Genomic DNA, 20,477 nt, shown 5'->3' with positions numbered 1-20,477 from the left:
TGGTTATTAGTCTTTACCGAAATGCAAACAATACATGAACGCACCATAAATATGTAAAAAGAATATTGTTTAAATTAGATCTTTATTAAAGTAAATTGGAAAATATCACAGCACAAGATTATTACCAAAGTTATTTCTTCCGTATGCATAATTTGAAATAGAAGGAAAGTCACCATCCCATACACAAAAAAATAACATCTGTTAATACATTTCAAAGATACACTCATGAATGATAAAAAGATAAATGTGGTAATGAGTCCTTTAATCCTTGTAGTAAAATCATTATCTGGTCCCTTTTATAATGAGCATGTAGTCTAATTGTGCTCAGCTTTAAAAAGTCAAGGTGCAATTTCAGAAGTATAGATGCTTCTGATGCATATTAGTGCAAACAAACCTATTGAGCTACTCAACAGGAAGAGGTAATGCTGTACTATTGCCTGAGAAGGTCAGAGGAAGATCTCTGCAGCTGTGCATAGTGGTCATGTCTGTGGAGTGGAGTAGAGCGAGTGGTGCTGGTTGTTCTGGTCGCCCCTGTTGAAGAGGAGTGGAGTCGTCTCGCTGGACCCAAACCAGCTGTTGGTGCAGAGACACTGTGTCATAACGGATCCCACAAGTGTTTTCAATGTAGTACTCAGAGCCGGATGAACACATTACCTGCTGTGAGGATTGATACTGTGGCTCCAGAGAGAAGCCGTGTCATCATCCATCCCACGAGGATCATCAAAGAAATATGACCGTGAGCCTTGTGTGTTGCACATGGCCGGGCTGCAGTTCTGAAACAAACAACAAAGCAAACATGTCAATTATGGGAGAGTGAGATGTTTTTTGATCCCAGACTTGATCCCAAAAAAAGCATTTCATACATTTAATGACTGAACTAAAATTAATTTTGAGTTGGGATTTGTGGGGATTAAAAAAAGTCATTAGATCAAACCTTTTTTCAAAACTACAGGAAACCAACATGAATACACATATTACATTTTTATCTAACCTATTCTTTTTTGTCATGGATACGGAAGAGGATTAGAGCCAAGCAATAATAAAAAATGAAACCATCTCGAGATTAAAGTTGTTAAATTTTGAGAAAAAAGTCTAAATAAAATATTGAGAATAAACTCGTTAAATTACGAGAAAAAAGTCGAGATAAAATCAGAATAAGCTTGTTAAATTACGAGAAAAAAAGTCGTTAAATTTCAAGAAAAAAGTCAAGATAAAATGTTGAGAATAAAGTCATTAAATTATGAGAAAGTCATTAAATTATAAGAAAAAAGTCGTTAAATTTCAAGAAAAAAATCGAGATAAAATGTTGAGAATAAAGTCATTAAATTATGAGAATAAAGTCATTAAATTATAAGAAAAAAGTTGTTAAATTTCAAGAAAAAAACTCGTTAAATTATAAGAAAAAAGTCGTTAAATTTCAAGAAAAAAGTAAATAAAATGTTGAGAATAAACTCGTTAAATTACGAGAAAAAAACTTGTTAAATTTCAAGAAAAAAAGTAAATAAAATGTTGAGAATAAACTCGTTAAATTACGAGAAAAAAGTCGATAAAATGTTGAGAATAAATTTGTTAAATTACGAGAAAAGTAGTTAAATTTCGAGAAAAAAGTCAAGATAAAATGTTAAGAATACACTCGTTAAATTATGAGAATTGTAGCGTCTGGACCAATCAGCCACACAATTATTCATGGTATTTAATGAATTACCCATAAACTCACTCTCACTATCAAAGTTCTCTGAACTCATCCCCCTAAAACTGCAACCAACATCCCAAGTGTAGCTAGCACACAGGCACAACTAGGTGTCCTGTTACAGTTATATGGTACTTTTATGATCCATAAGAATGCTGTAGAGACTAGTGACTCATCCTTCCTGAGAAGGACAAATAAACTCTCTTAATCCTACGTATTCTCTATATAACCACTTGGGAAATGTATAAACATGTATCCAAGTTTCCCATCTCATGACTTTCCTTTTATAGGCTTTATTCTATGTATTAATTCTCTCTTTTGAACTATTTTGGTATTAATGTTCCATAGTTGCAAATGTATAGTTAACTGAGATCACATTGGCAGCATGCTTGGTATCTACGGACTCCAACTTTCATTTCCTATTTGGTAATTTATGTTACATGTTACTAACTCTGTGACACATTAGTATTATAAGAATCTAGAGGGTTCTTCTCTCAAACATCCAATCCAGTGTCTTATGCTAATATCTTGCTACAGAACAAAGACTCGTAAAACTTCCCTCCGAGGGGGGAACTCCTTATTGGCTCAGACACCTTAAGAGGGTGTGATGTCTCCACCCCTTATATTCATGGATCACAAGATAAAACCTCTTCTCTTCCTGCTCTTCCTGCTCTTCTTCTCTTTTACTGATGAATGCTGACGTCAAGATGATGCTTTAAGAAGCTAGAAGCTTCTAAGGAACCCCAAGCTTGTGCCAGGCCTCGGCCTAGACCTTCCATTCACCAAAGATCCTCTGAATCCAGCCGGTTCTCTTTCGTCAAGAAAATATCAGCAAAGATTCAACAGGAGCCTCCACAAATTGCATCAGGACAGTTTTAATTCAACTTGGAGAGACATGCAAGTATCAAACTTAGTCTCATTATCGGATACATTGAGTATCCTTACCCCTTTTAAAGAAGGGCCTGTTAAAACTAAACTGATGGTTTGCTCAAGGCTGTTGATCTGCTGAATGTCCAACAATGCTGTAACTTCTTGCTTCCTGTACTCTGCTTTCTCTCTCTCTCTTGGTAAACTGTATGCATGTATGTGTGTGAATGTTAGAGTAGTTTAAGTGTTTAGTCTAGTTAATAAAGTCTTGTTCATGTCACACGTAAGGTTGTCCGTGTTTTGCGCTCATGTACGGGAGTCCCTATTCATGTCGGTCCTGACTACAGGCTTTTAGTAGAATAAGATTGTTATTTCCTATAACCTGGAAATGAACATTTCTTAGTTAATAAACAATTAACACTGTGTGTTCATTGAACAACAGGTTAATTGATTGTAATATTAATTTTATTACATTAAGTTAATTTTATTGACTGATTAAAATATTAATAATTAATTATAACTAGTTATGATTAATTATTCATATTTATTTTGAGCTAATTTGCTACAGAATAAACTCAATAAATTATGAGAAAAAAGTTGTTAAATTATGAGAACAAATTCGTAATTTAAAACTCCTTTTTTTCGAAATTTAACAAGTTTTTTTCTCGTAATTTAACAACTTTAATCTCGAGATGGTTTTATTTTTTTATTATTGCTTGGCCCTAATCCTCTTCCGTACATGGACCTACTGTTCAAAAGTTTGTAAGGTTTCTTAATGTTTTGAAAGAAGTCTTTTATGCTCAGCATTAATTTGATACAGGAAAAATGGTAATATTGTGAAATATTTACAATTTAAAATGACTGTTTTCTATGTGAATGTGTTTTAAACTGTAATTTATTCCTGTGATCAAAGCTGAATTTTCAGCAACATTACTCCAGTCTTCAGTGTCACATGATCCCTCAGAAATCATTCTAATATGCTGATTTGATGCTTGAGAAACATTTATTATTATTATCAATGTTGAAAACAGTTTATATTAAGTTAATATTTCTATGACAATTGTGATACATTCAGGACTCTTTTATGAATAGAAAGTTCAAAAGAACAACATGTCTTTGAAATAGAAATATTTTATAACATAAATGTCAAAAGTGACCAATTTTTTTTTATTTCACTGAAATAAATATAGTATATTTTAGTTTGATAATGTTTTTTATTTAATATTTTGTATTTTTAGGGGATGTTATGGTAATAAATTACATTTTTGCAGTAGTTATAATCCATTTATTCCCTTTGTGAGCATAGACCTGAATTATTTTTTTAAATTTAATTTTAAATTTACAACTTAAACTGTCATAAACATTGAATGCTAAAGTGAATCTAAATTTATAGAATTTGAAAAATGCACAAAAATACTATTTAAATTTTTTTATTAAATATATATTTTGCAAAACACATTTAAATCTAAAACTGCAAGAAAATCAAAAATCATAAATCTAAAGTTGTGTTCCAAATTTGAGCTTGATAATGTCAAAAATGACCTTTCAGTAAGATTTTGTTTGGCTGCAGTACCAAAAGATTCCACTAAATAATTTTTTTTTCCCATTAATTTCATTTTTGACCACGAGAAGCAAGAGTGTGACTTTTTTTTCAGGACCATTTAAGATTTTCCATGACTTTTTATTGTTTTGCGTTCACATAGTAAGTGCAAAAACCTTTACCAAGTTTCGTACCATTCCAATGAAGTAATAAAAAACAAAATGTAAATTTTTCAGTCAAAAATGACCGAAGAACACCAGAGGGTTAACAGTAATGAATTAGCAAAATCCATAATCGGCAGACCTTTTCTTGTTTAGGCTGGCGAACTCTGAAGATGAGAATGAGCAGGCCGGTAGGTAGCAGCTCCCAAATGAAAAGAACTGCTCCAAAGATAATGTAGCCTCTGTCTCCAAGGTCACTCTGAAGGTCAGCCTTTGAGAAAAACACAGCACATCACAAACTGACCAGTGAGAGAAATACCTTTTCATTAGCAATCATTGAAGTGCAACTGCCCACCTGATCAGAAATGTTGTACCAGTCATAATCAAACGCTGCAACTTTATGATTCTGAGACAAAAACAGCATTGCAAGATTATAGCAAGCCCTGCTAGAGAAGAGCAAGATCACACCTGCCCCCAGCACCGCAGTCTGGCAAAGCCCCTGCAAGCAGAAAACAGCTGTGAATTTACCAAAGTTTGTCTTGTTGATCATGAACAGCAACAGAAATTTAATCTTGAGTGGATTATCAAGGATCTAAATGTTAAAAATCAACATTTACTCTGACTTATTTAGATTTATTTATTGCGTACCATAAACTATATCAGAATATTTCAGATTACAGAAGTAAAATAGATTGCAACTACCACTTGAGTTGAAGTCCTTGCAAAGTATGTACCTTACTGCGTAGATAAGGTGTGGCGGTGGCCGAGAATCGCGTTAACAGGAGCAGAGATGTGGCCAGACACACAGCTTCCAGAATAAACAGAAGGTCATTAACCAGCACTCGAACCAAAACCAGCCTCCAAGTATTTTCACCGGCTCCACCAGAACCTCCATGCTCTCCGAGGCTTGCGCAAACTATGTTGACACACAGGAAGATGGCACTCATGGCGGCATACACACACCGAGCCGCCCGTCTAGAAGTCAAAGTTCACACACAAACACACAATTCTAGGGAAACTTGTTTCTGCCACAGAATAAATCATAAGGTGATCGCAAGTTATTATCTCACAATTCTGACTTTATAACTCAATTTCGAGTCTATATCTCACAGTTCAGAGAAAAAAAGTCAAAATTGTGAGATATTAACGTGCACTTCTGACTTTTTCCCTTACAATTACGAGTTCAGATATAAACTCGGAACTGCAAGAAATAAATCGGACGTGTAAGATATAAACTTGCAAATACTAGGAAAAAAAGTCAGAATTATGAGTTATGATCTCATAGAAATAAAGTCAAAATTATGAGAAAATGTCAGAATTACGAGTTATAAAGTCAGAATTGTGAGACATAAACTTCTGACTTTTTCAGATATAAACTCGGAACTGCGAGAAATAAAGTCAAAGTTTGTAAGATATACTGATATACTGTAGGCTAAACTTGAAATTACAAGAAATGTCAGAATTATGAGTTATGAATTCAAAACTTTGAGAAATAAAGTCAAAATTGTGAGATTTAACTTGGAATTGTGAGAAAATGTCAGAATTACCAGTTATTACCAGTAACTCAGAATTGTGACTGACTTTTTCCTCACAATTCTGAGTTCAGATATAAACTCAAAACTTTGAGAAATAAAAGTTAGAATTGTGAGTTATGAACTCAAAACCTTGAGAAATAAAGTCAGATTTGTAAGATATAGGCTAAACTTGCAATTACAAGAAATGTCAGAATTACACAGAATTTGAGTTATGAACTCAAAACTTTGAGAAATAAAGTCAGAATTGTGAGATTTCACTTGGAATTGCAAGAAAATGTCAGAATTACGAGTTATAAACTCAGAATTGTGAAAATAAACTCACAATTCTGACTTTTTCCTCACAATTGTGAGTTCAGAAATAAACTCGGAACTGCGAGAAATAAAGTCAGATTTGTTATATATAGGCTAAACTTGCAATTACAAGAAATGTCAGAATTATGAGTTATGAACTCATAGAAATAAAGTCAGAATTATGAGGAAAATGTCAGAATTATGAGTTATGAACTCAAAACTTTGAGAAATAAAGTCAGAATTGTGGGAAAATTACAGAATTACCAGTTATGAAGTCAGAATTGTGAGAAATAAACTCGCAATTCTGACTTTTTCCTCACAATTCAGAGTTCAGATATAAACTCGGAACTCATAGAAATAAAGTCAGAATTATGAGAAAATGTCAGAATTATGAGTTATGAACTCAAAACTTTGAGAAATAAAGTCAGAATTGAGAGAAAATGTCAGAATTACCAGTTATGAACTCAGAATTGTGAAAAATAAACTCACAATTACGAGAAAAAGTCTAAGTTTATATCAATTTTGGCATTTTTTTTTAATTGTGAAACAAACTCACAAATGCAAGTTATAAAGTCACAATAAACTCACAATTTTGAGAAAAGGAAGTCAGCTTCTGAAAAAATCATGGCCGTTGTAGACTTTTTATAATGTCTACTTGATGCTTTTCTCATTTAACACAATAATGCCTTTAAATTATCCCTTGGGGTAATTTCTCAGCCAAATTTCATGTGTGATTGATTTTATGAATTAATTACATTTTTAATCATGTAATTAATTAGATTAAAAGTTGTAATCGCTAATTAATATGCACGTATGTGAATGTACTCACAGTCCTTTGCTGGGCTCAATGTTGAAGACGCTTCGAACTCTGAACAACTCCTGTCAAAATGAAACATTGTTATTAGGGAGTGCATTGATTTCTCAACTGAGCAAACATCTTTCTTTATGTTTCACTTAACTTACCTGAGTAAAGTAAAGGTTGAAGAGACTCAGAGTAAAAAACTGCAAGCACACCGGGAAGCAATAAAGGAGCCAGTAGACTGGAGTGGGCAGGTGGTTTGCCGCAAGGGCATCACGGAAATAAAACGAAAAGAGTGTTGTGCGAAGTGCTGCCCAAAACAGGCAAAGAAACAGAAAAATACTCTGGTAGCTCCATCGCTTATGCCGGTAGAGCAACAGCAACCAAAGCTGAATGTATACGACTAAAAAAAGACCCCCATAAAGACAGGTGTAAAGAATCGTGACACCCAGCTGAACTGAAGGGGCCACGGCTGGTCTCATGGGAGAAGGTGGAACTGAAGCGTGCATTATGATGATGATGGATGTAATGTAAAATAAAATATAATGTAACAAAACAAAATATAGACCAAAGCATCAAAATAAAATAAAACTAAAATGATATAAAATGTCAGAATAAATCATATTAGCAAAAGGGTAAAACAAAATTCAGCCATACTGTATTTATCTGATTATCATTAGTCTGATTTTTTTAATATATGATATTCAGCCAAGCCAAGATCAAACTACAAGACGAAAAAAACACACTTCGGAAAGGTCCTTTATCAGACTTCCCCTCATCAATCGGTGATCTGCATCTGCAAAATAAAAGTGAAAGTGTTTAAGGTAACTAAAGTGTGTTAACATCAACTCAAACGCCAAAAACACCATCTTCCTCATCGAAAAAAAAGCATATTGTGTCTGAAAACCGTCATTTACACTTACTGTTACTGGCAGATTTGACAGTCGCGAATGACAGCCCGACGATTGTTTATTCGCTAGACCTGTTCATCTGCGTGTCTGACTCAGTGTACAGCACAAATTATAACAGTTTTTAGCTGTTTAACTCATTCTAACAATCAGACATTTGTACTTTAGACTTATATAAAGTAGCTAGCTGTGTGGCTAACGTTGCTAGATTGAGTTTAAAATCGATTTGCTAGTTCATAGGTCGGCTTTGATATAAATACGCGACACATATTTTAAAACTTCCATTAAAACATTACAAAGATACATTCAACAATACCTTACAAATGAGTAAGACCTTGTAATCGACGTAACAAATCCAATAAATCCTTTCCCTCATCACTGAAGTGCCGTTCTTGTTTATACACCGAGTGTTATCAAAGGGACTCATCTGTGGCGACATCTAGCGGCACATGCTGGTAATGTAAAACGTAAACAAATGTGACTTCCTCCTTCCTCCAACTAATACTTTCCGTCTATGATACTTTCTCACAAAAACAGCTTTCTCACCAAACTCTTTAAAGCTACTGAGAAGTATAAAATGCTTTTAAGAAGCAATATTTTAGGAAGCATTGTATCGGTAGCATTACGTAGTTAGAGGGCTTTGAAATGATGGGCGTGGTTTGTACTATTACAGGCATGTACTGGGCGGGCTTTACAGTGGTAGTGGGCGTGGATTGGTTATTATTGCTGTCAGGAAGCGTGAAAAAACGCCCATGCACTACCGCTTTTGGCCTGTAGGGGAGCACTACTACCAAAGAGCACAGAACCCAAGAGGCGACACTCTGATGCTTTTAGGGTAACAGCCACTAGGTGTCGCTCCGGTAGCGTGGCAGCCATTTTGGGGTGAAAATGCCAACTGGACAACAGAATTTATCACATCACCCATTTATGCACCCAAAATCCGTGAATCTCACAGCCAAATCAGGAACGCAATAGAAAATTTCTCAGATTCAGTAAATATTATGACACCTACAGTAAATGTTGTATTGTCTTAACCTATGTTTTATTATAATCAGTTGTGGAATCCAGCCATTACACATCTGAGGGATGTGTACTTTATTGAGTATTTACTGTTTATGCAACTTTACATATTTACTAATAGTAAATTAATAAATTAATACTTATTAAAGTTAAGATCATCATGTTTGTAGCGTGATCCAGGGGATTAAAGTGGAGTAAATGTCTGAAATATAACGTTTTAATCCTCTTACGCTACAAACATGTTCTTATAGAACATGATGCATTGCTGTGTCTGTTATCCCATAATTCCCACTTTTGGACATAGTGGCTGTTATATATATATATATATATATATATATATATATATATATATATATATATATATATATATATATATATATTCTGTTATATATTTATTGTCCTACATTCCCAATTTTTCTGATGTTGGTATTAATTCAGTGTTTATAATGCTAATACTTGAACTTCAAAGAATTTTAACCCAAACCAAAGACTATAGAATAAAAAAGATTTTATATCCAGAAATCCTTCAGAAATCATTCTATTATGATGATATTAATATTTGTTGTGGCAACTGAAGTCATCAGTGGAAATAATTGCTTTTAAGGATTATTTGATTAATAGAAAGTTGAAACGAACAGCATTCATTTGAAATATAAATATTTTATAACATTATAAACTAGGACTGTCAAATGATTAATAGCGATTAATCGCATACAAACTAAAAGTTTAAGTTTGCCTAATATATGTGGGTGTACTGTGTGTAATTATTATGTACATATAAATACAAACACATTTGTGTATATATTTGAGAAATATTTACAAGTATATGTATTTAAATTTTTATATAATTTATATTATATAAAATACAAATATTTTGTACATAAATAACATATTTCTCTTAAATATATACATTAACTTGTGTGTATTTATATATGCATATTAATTACACACAGTACTCACACATATATTATGCAAACTCAGACTTTTATTTTGTATGCGATTAATCGTGATTAATCGTTTGACAGCCCTATTATAAATTTATTTACTGTCACTTTTGATCAATTTAATGCATCCTTGCTAAATAAAAGTATCAATTTCTTTAAAAAAAAAAAAAAAAAAAAAAAAATCTTACTGACCCTTAACTTTAGCACCTTACTGAATTTTGAACAGTTAGGCCCGTTCACACCAAGGACGGTAATTATAACAATAAAGGTATAGTTCTAAAAATTGTTCTAAATATAAAAGAATACCACAACTATAACGATAACAGCACAGAGGAGCGATATCATTGGAATCACTTTCAGAATTCTTCTTTTCCAGCTGATGAACAATAAAAACATTGACAGCCAATCAGAATCCATCCTGCTTTAAAGAGCTTGAGCATTTAAAAGGGTAGACGAAAATCCTCTCTATCACCTTTAAAGGGACTTTGCCCAAACTTACTGGGTTTCTAGAGCAAAGCAAAGTGGAAGACTTAAAAGTCTGTAAAATAAACTTTTAAAAGTATTTGATGATCACTAGCAATAGTTGTCATCATTCAGGTTGGATTTCAGCTTTAATGTACGTTTTTTTTTCTTTTTTTCTTACAAAGCTGAAATTGCTGTTATCACCCCAAAATGGCGGAAGCGCAGGGTTGTAATGGAACGTTGCGCTTCTTGTCAGTCAGTGGTTGCCAAGTTCGCGGTTTTGCCGCGGAATTGGGCTGCTTTTACACTGTCGTAAAACTGTTTTTCATGTCCGCGGGTTGAATCGACCCAAAATAACGTGATATTTATCCCCCAGAATGCGATTTTACCAGGGGAGCCCCTTGAAATGCGATTGGGCTAGTTTTGAGGATCAATTCGGCGGGTTTTGTTGTGAAAACCTGGCAACCCTGTGTATATTCTTTGCTACTACAGAGAAACGGCGGTTAGTTCAATTTTGCGCCATCAATAACCGCCATGTCAGCTGTCACTCATTCCTGTCATTATCATTTATACCTGCTTTTTCTTACACGAACTGATTTACGCGCTCAAATCAACAACCTGCTTTAAATACCATATATTTTAAGTTATATAAGCCCTACTGTAATTGATGAACTCATCATTTCATAACATAACCTGAATTATCCTGTCAGTCGCACAGATGATGTTACATATAAGCGGTCAATCCAGATTAGGCTGTGAGTCAGAGGCGGTTTGTAACGCCTGAATAGCGTGTTAGTAGGCGAGGTTTTTCTTCCTCACTTTTTCCTCCCTCTCTCTCTCTCTTTTCTTCACTATACCGCACTGTGAGCTGTAGTTCTGCAGCCACGTCGCATACGGATAGACAAACCGTCTCCTCACTGTATCCGCCTAACAACAACTTTATCACCTCGGATAGATACGTTTTGTTTATACATTTTCATTTTTAAAACAGTGACTCGTTACGGATAAGTTGAGAATAGTTCTCGGCTGTGGTCATGGTGAGTAGCTCGCGTGCTAACTCGGGTTTCAAACTTGCTGGCTTAGTGTTTAAAAAGGTTTCTTTATCGTTCAAACATTTAAGTTTGTCGTATACGACCTTGCATGATGTAAGATAAACGTTTGTTCCTGTAAATGCTAATTACTTGCTTACCATTTAGAGATCAAGAGTTAATTATACAGTATCGATCTGTCTAGTCTTTGCACTTTATAATTGATAATATATGTATTAAGTATAAAGAGTGTGCATACAAACAACAAATTAAATATATGTTGTGTATACACTCTATATCTACAGTCTTGCATTTTATAATTGCTAGCAACATGTACCAATATTTGTACAAACAGCTAATTATACATGTATTATATTATGTTTTTTGCATTTAACTCATGCTATAGGAACCAGAGGATGTACATTATAGATCAGCAGAGCATTTGATAGACGAGGAAGAGAATGAGAAAGCAACATCCGAGAGGAAGGAGGATGGAGAGGAATCCCGTAAAGCAGGGAGACCGCCGATGTCCCGCATCCCTACCTTTCAAAGCTCCCTGGGCCGAAAGCGAGTCACCGTCCAGAGTGCAGAGTCATCACTGAAGATGGATGGATCCAGCCAGCAGGGCCAAAAAGAGAAAGCTGGCTCTACAGAGGCTGGAAGAGTGAAAATGTCAGTATCTGGAGGGAGAGAAAAAGCACTGCCCATCCCATCGGCTCGTTTACCCACTGATGCTCTCTTTCAAGGTGATATCTCGGATCACACCTCCACTGTTTTAGCTGCGAAAATAGATCAATCCCTTGATCAAACGCCTGAAATTACAAAAGACTCTGATCAGGCGGAGACGTCTCTGCAGCGACCCCCGCTCAGGAACGTCTATGAAACCAATGATCTCGTTTCTGAATTTGAAACTGCAAGTGGAGAGACCGCCTCAGAAGATGAGCAGATGTCGGCACAGGATGCTGTTGTAGAGGAACTGACCTCATGCTCCGCTGTTGATCAACACAAAGCCTCGGATCAAGCTTTTGAAGATACTTTGAGAGAGGAAAAAGGAAGTGTCTCACAATCACACTGGACAGAAGACAATCGCGTCGCAGAGAATAATATGAAACAGTGCTTTGTTTCAGATAAGGATGATGAATCCACACTTCGTGGTCAAGATGAAACTGCTAAGATGCAGAAACCTTCAGATAATAAAAAATGCTTTAAAGAAACACGACAGGGAACCAAAACTGCTGATGCTCCTCACACAAAACACACCCAGGCCAAAACGTGTTCACCCTCAAAGGTGAGGTGAATCATTTTTCATATCATGCAAATATGCAAAATTAATGGTGTTTGCTAAAGCAAACATACTATTATTGTTCATTCTAAGGGTTTGAACTAACCTTTAACCCTAAGTATTATATTGAGTATTAAAGGGATAGTTCACCTAAACATTTGTCAATACTCTCACTCAAATCTGTTGAACACAAAAGAAGATATTTTAAACAATGTTCTTGACTTCCATAGTAGGGAAAACGAAATACTATAGAAGTCAATGCAACTGTCTGGGAAATCACATTATTTAAAATATATTCTTTTGTGTTCAACAGAAGAAAGAGACTCATACAGGTTTGGAACAACATGAGGGTGAGTAAATGATGACAGAATTTAAATTTTTGGGTGAACTATCCCTTTAAGTGAACAGATACATTTACAGTACCATGGAGAAGTATGTACTTATTACTGTAAAACATTTTCAGCTGGTTAAACTTAGAAATGAAAGTTCATCTGCTGCCTTAAAAATGTGAGTTAACTCAACTTGAAGATAAGCTTTGTTTCAACTCACAAATAGTCAAGATAATGCATTACTTTAAGTTAAAATTTTAAGTTTTATTTTGACTATTTGTGAGTTGAAACAAAGCTTATATTCAAGTTGAGTTAACTCACATTTTTAAGGCAGCAAGTGAACTTACATTTCTAAGTTTAACTAGCTGAAAATATAAACATTTTTAAATCAATATATATTTACTTAAAAAGCAAAATGGCATAAGTTATCAAGTCTTCTGAACGATTTATCAAAATAGTCAGTTTTCTGTTTAAAACATGTAAAAATATCTGCAAATGGGGTAAGAAAAATAACCTTGTTTTCCCTTTAAATTACGCTTTTACTTCTTACACTAATGGAAGATATTTTTTCTTGTTTTAGGCACAAACTCAGAGTCATTTTGCTTCTCAAGTAAATGTATCTTGTTTTAAAAATGTGTAGATATTTTTACTGGACAAAAATACTAGTTGAGAAAGAAAAATACTGCAGTGCAAGCCCAGAATGTCTTTCTCTGGACTCATTTGACCTCTCTGATTTGCATAAGTATACAAATTTGTAGTATTTCAGTCAAGTTGCCTCAAAGTATTTGTTTTGCATTCAAAGACAAGAGTTTCAACAGAAGAGGATGTGTGAAATGAAACAGCCACAAAACCGTAATTTCATCACTAACGGTCATCTGCGTATGTCTTGTTAGATAGATGTTTGCATAAGTAAAAACTATGCCATTCAATTTGTTAATTTTATATTACTTTCAGCAGACAAAAGGAAGGAGTTTTTTCCTTTTTTGTCTCGTGCCCTCCATTCTCCTTCTTTTGGGTGGATTTGCATTGCACATCTGGCAGTATGGAGTCCCTAAATCTGTGTCACACCTGATGTCACAACTGGAGCTGCACTGGCTGGAAAGTTTCTGGATGCCTCAAGAGACGTGCATCTCTGATTGTAGGTGAGGAAACGGGTCTGCAAGTATTTTAAAGTATTTAAATGGTGAGTTTGAGATGTTTAAATGTGTTTCTAAATGTTCTTTATCAGGCTCACGCTTGTTGAGAGTGTCCCAGAGGGCCTCGACTTCCCTTCCAGCTCGCCACACCTGCCAAGCATTTCAGACACTTGGACCAATCTACTAAATAGAGCAAACAGCTCTGTCCACATTGGTGCTTTCTATTTCACACTTCGAGATTCAGACCTGGGCCTCACAGAGCCCTCGTCTATGCTGGTATGTTCTGTCGTGGACATTTTACTCTGCATAAGTGTGAATAATGGCTCTACAATATTTGTTACCAGCATATGATCTAATAAGACTTGCATAATAATATGATAATGTTGATTCTGATTATATGGGAAGGAAGTTTTTTTATTAGGCATTTATATATTTTCTAAAGGGCAAAAAAGTGTTCAACCAACTGAAGCAGCTGGAACCAAAAGGCGTGAAGTTGAAGATTGCAGTAAACGCCCCTCAGTCATACATTGCAGACACAGACGAGCTGGTTGCAACAGGTACAACATCATGTCTATTGCATGCAGCATGTGAAATTGAGAGTTGTAAGAGGATGAATAATCTGGTATGGATGTTATGCAGCCTTCATCTTACTTGCTTTGTGCTTTCTCTCAGGGGCTGAGGTCAGGGGAGTTGACCTGCAGAGCATCACTGGTGGCATTTTGCACACCAAACTGTGGGTTGTGGATAAGAAACATATGTATTTAGGGAGCGCAAACATGGATTGGCGTTCTCTTTCCCAGGTGAGTCTGAGGCTTCATCCACAAGCACAACAAGGCACATCCGAATCCAATGATCGTGCCACATTCTGTCTACAGAAATATCTTAATTTGATTGATTTTTGAAGGCAGCATAGATGTATCCTTCGCTGCCTATGATATCCCACAATTAGATTCCTTGACAGTAGAGGTAAAAAAAATTTAAATGCTGTTACGAGTTGGTTACGATTGGTGGTCAGCTTGTGTGTAAATATAACTTTTTCCACTTTTAATTTAGTTTCTAACGAGAAATTCATATTGTAGTTGTTAAATATTCACTTAGTTATCTCCAAAGCTTGTACTTGTCGTGAATGGTTGTTGTAACGTGCACAACGAAGGAAATAAGCAACAAACACAGTCTTTATTAAAAATTTCCTGATAATTTACTCTGATTATTTACTGGACTTCAACATTTACCAACGGGTTGAAGGTCCCAAATGCAGTTTCGATGCAGCTTTAAAGAGCTCTACATGATCCCAGATGAGGAATAAGTGTCTTATCTAGAGAAATGATTGGTCATTTTCTAAAAAAAATAAAAATGTATATACTTTTTAACCACAAATGCTCGTCTTGCGCTAGCCACTATATGGAGAAAAATATATATCAATATTATTATCTTATTGAATGCTTATTGAAGGTTTCTGTTGACATGCAATGTCCTTGACATGTAAATAATGTAATTTAAAAATAAAAAAACTCATTATCTAGTGCAGTTCATTATAATATAATGTCGAAATGGCCATCAACCCAAATAAACAAACCTATAAATATATATGCATATGCTAAAATATAGTCAATATTTCTAATAGGTGAAAGAGGTTGGAGTGGCTGTGGAAGACTGCAGCTGTCTAGCACAGGACGCTTCACGCATCTTTGACGTGTACTGGGACATTGGAGCTCAGAAGAATGGATCTCTACCTCCTTTCTGGCCGGGCCGTTTCTCCGCCCTCTCCAGTTCTAAGTACCCATTAGCTGTTAAATTCAACGGTGTCCCTGCACGTGTCTATTTGTCTGTGAGTTGTGTTTCTCTCACAAGTTGACTTTAGTTGTTTGGTGTGGTTTTTGTTCACCATATTCATAATCTATATTTTTTCATTGCATGTTTTGCAGTCATTTTATTCAACCTGTTCACAATTCCACTCATTCTCTGACTTTAGTGCTGGCTGATTTTCATTTGTGTAGAAATGTTGTCTTTTTGCCACCTTTTTCACTTCAGAAGAATTGTGCTTTTAAATCAATCCATTGCATGTACTCCATGTATGTCGTACATCATTCATTTTCATTCGTCTCTAAACATGACACGTGCATTTTTCGTGTACAGAATTTTTTAAATTTTTACATGGCAATGTTTTACTTGTTCTTGTAGAGTTCCCCTCCTCCTTTATCATCACATGGCCGTTCTGACGACCTCTCAAGCATCCTGTCAGTGATCGCTGATGCTGAGCGCTTCATTTCTGTGTCTGTGATGGACTACCTTCCCATGTCCCAGTTCACGGATCCCATTCGGTAATCTTTATCATTTGATATTGAGTAAAACTAAAACTAACCATTAAATTGAAATAAACGTTAACTGAATATTAAAGTGAATATTAAAGTGCCCCTATTATGCTATTTTAAAGGTTCCTTTTTAGTTTAGGTCTCCTACAATAGGTTTTCATGCATCCAAGGTCAAAAATCTCTTTAATTTTCATTGCAGCATCACCTCTTTTCTCACAGTGTCTGAAACGGTTCAATAAAGGATTCAGTCTCTCTAAACCCCTTCTTTCTGAGAGCTTACCCTGCTTTGATTGGTCAGATGGCTCAGTCTGTTGTGATTGGTCTAATGCTTACTGTGCGTGTCAGAAATGAAGCACCCATTACCAAATCTGAATTTTAGTTCCGGGATCTTCCTCAGCACTTGTATATACAGTGATATGAACAGTAACAATAGCGTCGGTTACTGTATCAGTTCGAGCCCAAGTCCTCATCCATTTGAAGTGCAGAAAACAGTCTCTTCTCGATAATATAAACCAAACTCAGGTCAAAGTAGACGTTGTTTGGGGACAGCCAATAAAGACACGTAGGTTTGAGTAAGACTGGAATAACTATTGATTCGTTTCAGCAGTTCAGAATCGTTCTTTCATTTAGGAGACAATAACAACATTTATTTGGGCACTTTGATCTTTGAAACACACCTTTAACATTCACAAACAGCTATATTACACAATACATGAAAGGTAGTATCTGAAAAGAATAATAGAGGCACTTTACAAAATACTTTGACAAACAGCTAGTAGCCAAAGCTACTAATAATTCAAAATATATATATATTTAAAAAACTATTAAAGGATTAGTTTGCCCAAAAATGAAAATTCTGTCATTAATTACTCACCCTCATGTCGTTCCACACCCGTAAGACCTTCATTCATCCTCAGAACACAAATTAAGATATTTTTGATGAAATCTAAAAGGTATATTTTTATCTATAGACAGCAATTTAACCAAAACTTTCAAGGTCCAGAACATCGTTAAAACAGTTGACGTGACTGCAGTGGTTCGACCTTAATGTTATGAAGCGACTAGAATACTTTTTGTGTGCAAAAACAAAAATAATGACTTTATTCAACAATATCTTCTCTTCTGTGTCATTCTCCTATGCTGTTTACGTCCAGCGATTCCAGGTTCTATGTCGGAACACCGCCTCATTATTGGCCGGCTCCTGCGTCACCATCACCACATGCGTCATGCTGCTCATGTGACCAGTGTCGGCCAATACTGAGCTTACATTCTGATGTAGAACATGGAAGCGCTGAACGTAAACAGAATGGCCTTAAGGTCTTACAGGTTTGGAACGACATGAGAGTGAGTAATTAATGACAGTATTTGGGTGAACTAACCCTTTAATAGCTTAGTTTGACTAGTTAAAAGATTATCGTTTCCATGATTTTTATGCATAATGTCTTTTATGTCATGTAGTTTTTGGCCTGTCATCGACTCGGCCCTCCGTGAGGCTGCTTGTACCAGAGGTGTTGAGGTGAAGCTGTTGGTCAGTTGCTGGAGTCACTCTTCTGGTGCAATGTTTGTCTTCCTTCAGTCTCTGTCAGTCCTCAACAAGCCCCCTCTGAGCTGCAACATTCATACTGTACGTTTCTTTATATTTTGAAAATGATTTTTTTTTTTTTATCTATGCATCATTGATGATTTAATACCTATAAACATTTTACATACAGAAAGTTTTCGAGGTGCCCTCAACACGAGAGCAGCAGAGGATTCCGTTTGCACGTGTCAGCCATGCCAAGTACATGGTGACTGATCGAGTTGTTTACATCGGTATGTTAGCTGTCTACAGTTTTCACAGCGTGATCTCAATTGCATGCTTTGCCATATTGCAGCAACCTGACGGCAGGTTTTGGCGCTGCATCATAAAAACATGCCAGCAGAAACAGTCCATGTTTACATTTACAATTGAAGCACTGTGAATATGAGTTATACAATGAAGTGAATGTGAGATTTATAATCCTGCTATGATGATCGATTGTTATATTGTGTTTTACAGGAACTTCCAACTGGTCTGAGAATTACTTCACCCAGACGGCAGGGGTTGGGCTTGTTGTGAATCAGACAGGTTCTGCAGTAGGGCAGGGCCAGCAAACCGTTCAGAGCCAGTTGCAGAAGATTTTCCAGAGGGATTGGCATTCAGAATATGCCCAACCCCTCTCTGATGTTCATGCAGAACATTGTAGCGGAAAAAAGCTTACATAATGTACAGTGCTCTTTATTTGTTAGGTTGCTAAGTACTATGATTCAAAAAATAAAAACATCAAAAACCAAGAACTCTTCCCTGCGGCATTCCTGCCTACTGATAACTTATTTATGTTGTATGAATTTGCCAAAAGGATGCTGTGCATTTTTAATGTTTGTTATAAATATGACATATATTAATTCTCTCTTTTTTTCTTTTCATCGAGTGCATTATTGTATATTTGCATTTTGTGACATTTGCCAGAATAAGGACAAGGTCCTTGAGCAAGCACTGATCTATGATGTTGAACTGGTTAACATGCATGTAAATGAAATGTTGTAATAGGTGCCTTGGCTGTAAAGTTTGTTTTCAAAATAAAGCTACTTTTCAGTAAGAAAATGCTTGTGCTCTGTTGTTTCTAAACTGACATTTAGATTATTCAGATGTTTTTTAAGGCCTTTTAGTTTAAATACTTTAAAAATGTTTACATTTAAATAAAATAACCCTCTTGTATTGTTCATTTGGGGGGTCACACTTGTGTTATTCACAGTCAAACGTAACTTTATTTTCAGTAAACTCAATGTAATATATTTTTTGTTCAATAATTTAAACTCAATAAAATTTTATGTTACCAATTAATATTTATGTAATAATCATGATAAATCTTTCCAATTGAAAACGATACAAAAATGTATTTATTTTTTGTTTGAGATTTTGATTTTAAGTGTCAGTTTTTGCATACATTTTATTACAATTAAATGAAAATGAAAAAAAATTAACTGGAATTCTTTATCAGAGCTTAATCAATCTGGGTCTGATCTCTTATTTGAGTCTTCTGTATCAATTTTGCCATATTACAGCCACACCAGATCATTTGTGTGTGTATAATAGTGTGTATAATAACCAATGGGCATGTGCAGTCCTAAGTGCAAGTCTCAGGTTACTATGGGATCCAGAGCTTCTAACACTGCATTCACATGGGGCGTCAATGCTTGACAGAGGGCGTGTCTGAAGCTTGAGCTGACGCAACCGTCATAGTACAACAGCCAATCACATTACTTTCTGGTGTTGCATGAATGCAATTGGCTAGAGTCTGTGATATGATTGGCTGACGCCTGCGTTGGCGCTTGAAAAGTTAATGCTGCATTCTAATGGGGCGTCAGCGTTAAAGGGTTAGTTCACCCAAAAATGAAAATTCTGTCATTAATTACTCACCCTCATGCCGTTCCACACCCGTAAGACCTTCGTTCATCTTCAGAACACAAATTAAGATATTTTTGTTGAAATCCGATGGCTCAGTGGGCCTGCATAGCCAGCAATGACATTTCCTCTCTCAAGATCCATTAATGTACTAAAAACATATTTAAATCAGTTCATGTGAGTACAGTGGTTCAATATTAATATTATAAAGCGACGAGAATATTTTTGGTGTGCCAAAAAAATAAAATAACGAAAAGATTCATAAAACACACAAGATTCATAACGCTCAAAATCTTCCTGAAGCAGTGTTTTGAACTCGGCCATCACTAAATAATTCTTTATTTAGATTTTTCGCGCAACAAAAATATTCTCGTCACTTTATAATATTAATATTGAACCACTGTACTCACATGAACTGATTTAAATATGTTTTTAGTACATTAATGGATCTTGAGAGAGGAAATGTCATTGCTGGCTATGCAGGCCTCATGGAGCCATCGAATTTCATCAAAAATATCTTAATTTGTGTTCTGAAGATTAACGAAGGCCTTACATGTGTGGAACGGCATGAGGGTGAATAATAAATGACATTATTTTCATTTCTGGGTGAACTAACCCTTTAAAGCTTCTTATTTATAACTGAATTGTGGGTTCCGTTGCATCGCTTCATTCGCGGCAGAAATTGAAAATTTCTCAACTTTTCAAACGCCATTGCAGGCATCAGCCAATCAGATCGCTTTATGCAAACA

The 20,477-nt window shown here is 35.3% G+C and overlaps 2 protein-coding genes across 8 annotated transcripts; one reads left to right on the top strand and one right to left on the bottom strand.

Moving 5' to 3' along the window:
- Positions 1–92: 92 nt before the first annotated feature.
- Positions 93–12,112, bottom strand: gpr137 (G protein-coupled receptor 137). 4 transcript variants are annotated; one of them, XM_067385467.1, is made up of 9 exons: positions 11,975–12,112; positions 11,789–11,901; positions 7,048–7,679; positions 6,914–6,963; positions 4,993–5,233; positions 4,614–4,757; positions 4,401–4,529; positions 655–773; positions 122–573 (listed from the first exon to the last, which is right to left on the bottom strand). In XM_067385467.1, exons 3-9 carry the CDS (start codon positions 7,390–7,392, stop codon positions 480–482), a joined length of 1,122 nt encoding a protein of 373 aa, XP_067241568.1. In that variant the 5' UTR covers positions 7,393–7,679; positions 11,789–11,901; positions 11,975–12,112; the 3' UTR covers positions 122–479. The 4 variants fall into 4 exon arrangements, with proteins under 4 accessions (XP_067241576.1, XP_067241568.1, XP_067241560.1 ...); XM_067385459.1 differs by lacking the exons at positions 11,789–11,901; positions 11,975–12,112 and adding an exon at positions 7,807–8,967; XM_067385450.1 differs by lacking the exons at positions 11,789–11,901; positions 11,975–12,112 and adding an exon at positions 8,108–8,967.
- pld7 (phospholipase D family, member 7) lies at positions 10,971–18,877 on the top strand. Of its 4 annotated transcripts, none has more exons than XM_067385414.1 (11): positions 10,971–11,254; positions 11,652–12,533; positions 13,814–13,998; positions 14,085–14,268; positions 14,435–14,549; positions 14,665–14,792; positions 15,617–15,820; positions 16,174–16,313; positions 17,763–17,928; positions 18,017–18,116; positions 18,343–18,877. In XM_067385414.1, the coding sequence occupies exons 1-11, from the start codon at positions 11,252–11,254 to the stop codon at positions 18,546–18,548; spliced, it is 2,313 nt and encodes a 770-aa protein (XP_067241515.1). In that variant the 5' UTR covers positions 10,971–11,251; the 3' UTR covers positions 18,549–18,877. The 4 variants fall into 4 exon arrangements, with proteins under 4 accessions (XP_067241515.1, XP_067241508.1, XP_067241531.1 ...); XM_067385407.1 differs by having other exon boundaries at positions 13,811–13,998; XM_067385430.1 differs by lacking the exon at positions 10,971–11,254 and adding an exon at positions 12,841–12,877 and having other exon boundaries at positions 12,245–12,533.
- The last annotated feature ends 1,600 nt before the right edge of the window (positions 18,878–20,477 follow it).

Source organism: Chanodichthys erythropterus, chromosome 1, assembly GCF_024489055.1.
Source record: "Chanodichthys erythropterus isolate Z2021 chromosome 1, ASM2448905v1, whole genome shotgun sequence".
NCBI classification, from domain to species: Eukaryota; Metazoa; Chordata; class Actinopteri; order Cypriniformes; family Xenocyprididae; genus Chanodichthys; species Chanodichthys erythropterus.
Note: the sequence above shows the minus strand (reverse complement) of the source record. Positions and strands in the feature narration are given on the sequence as shown.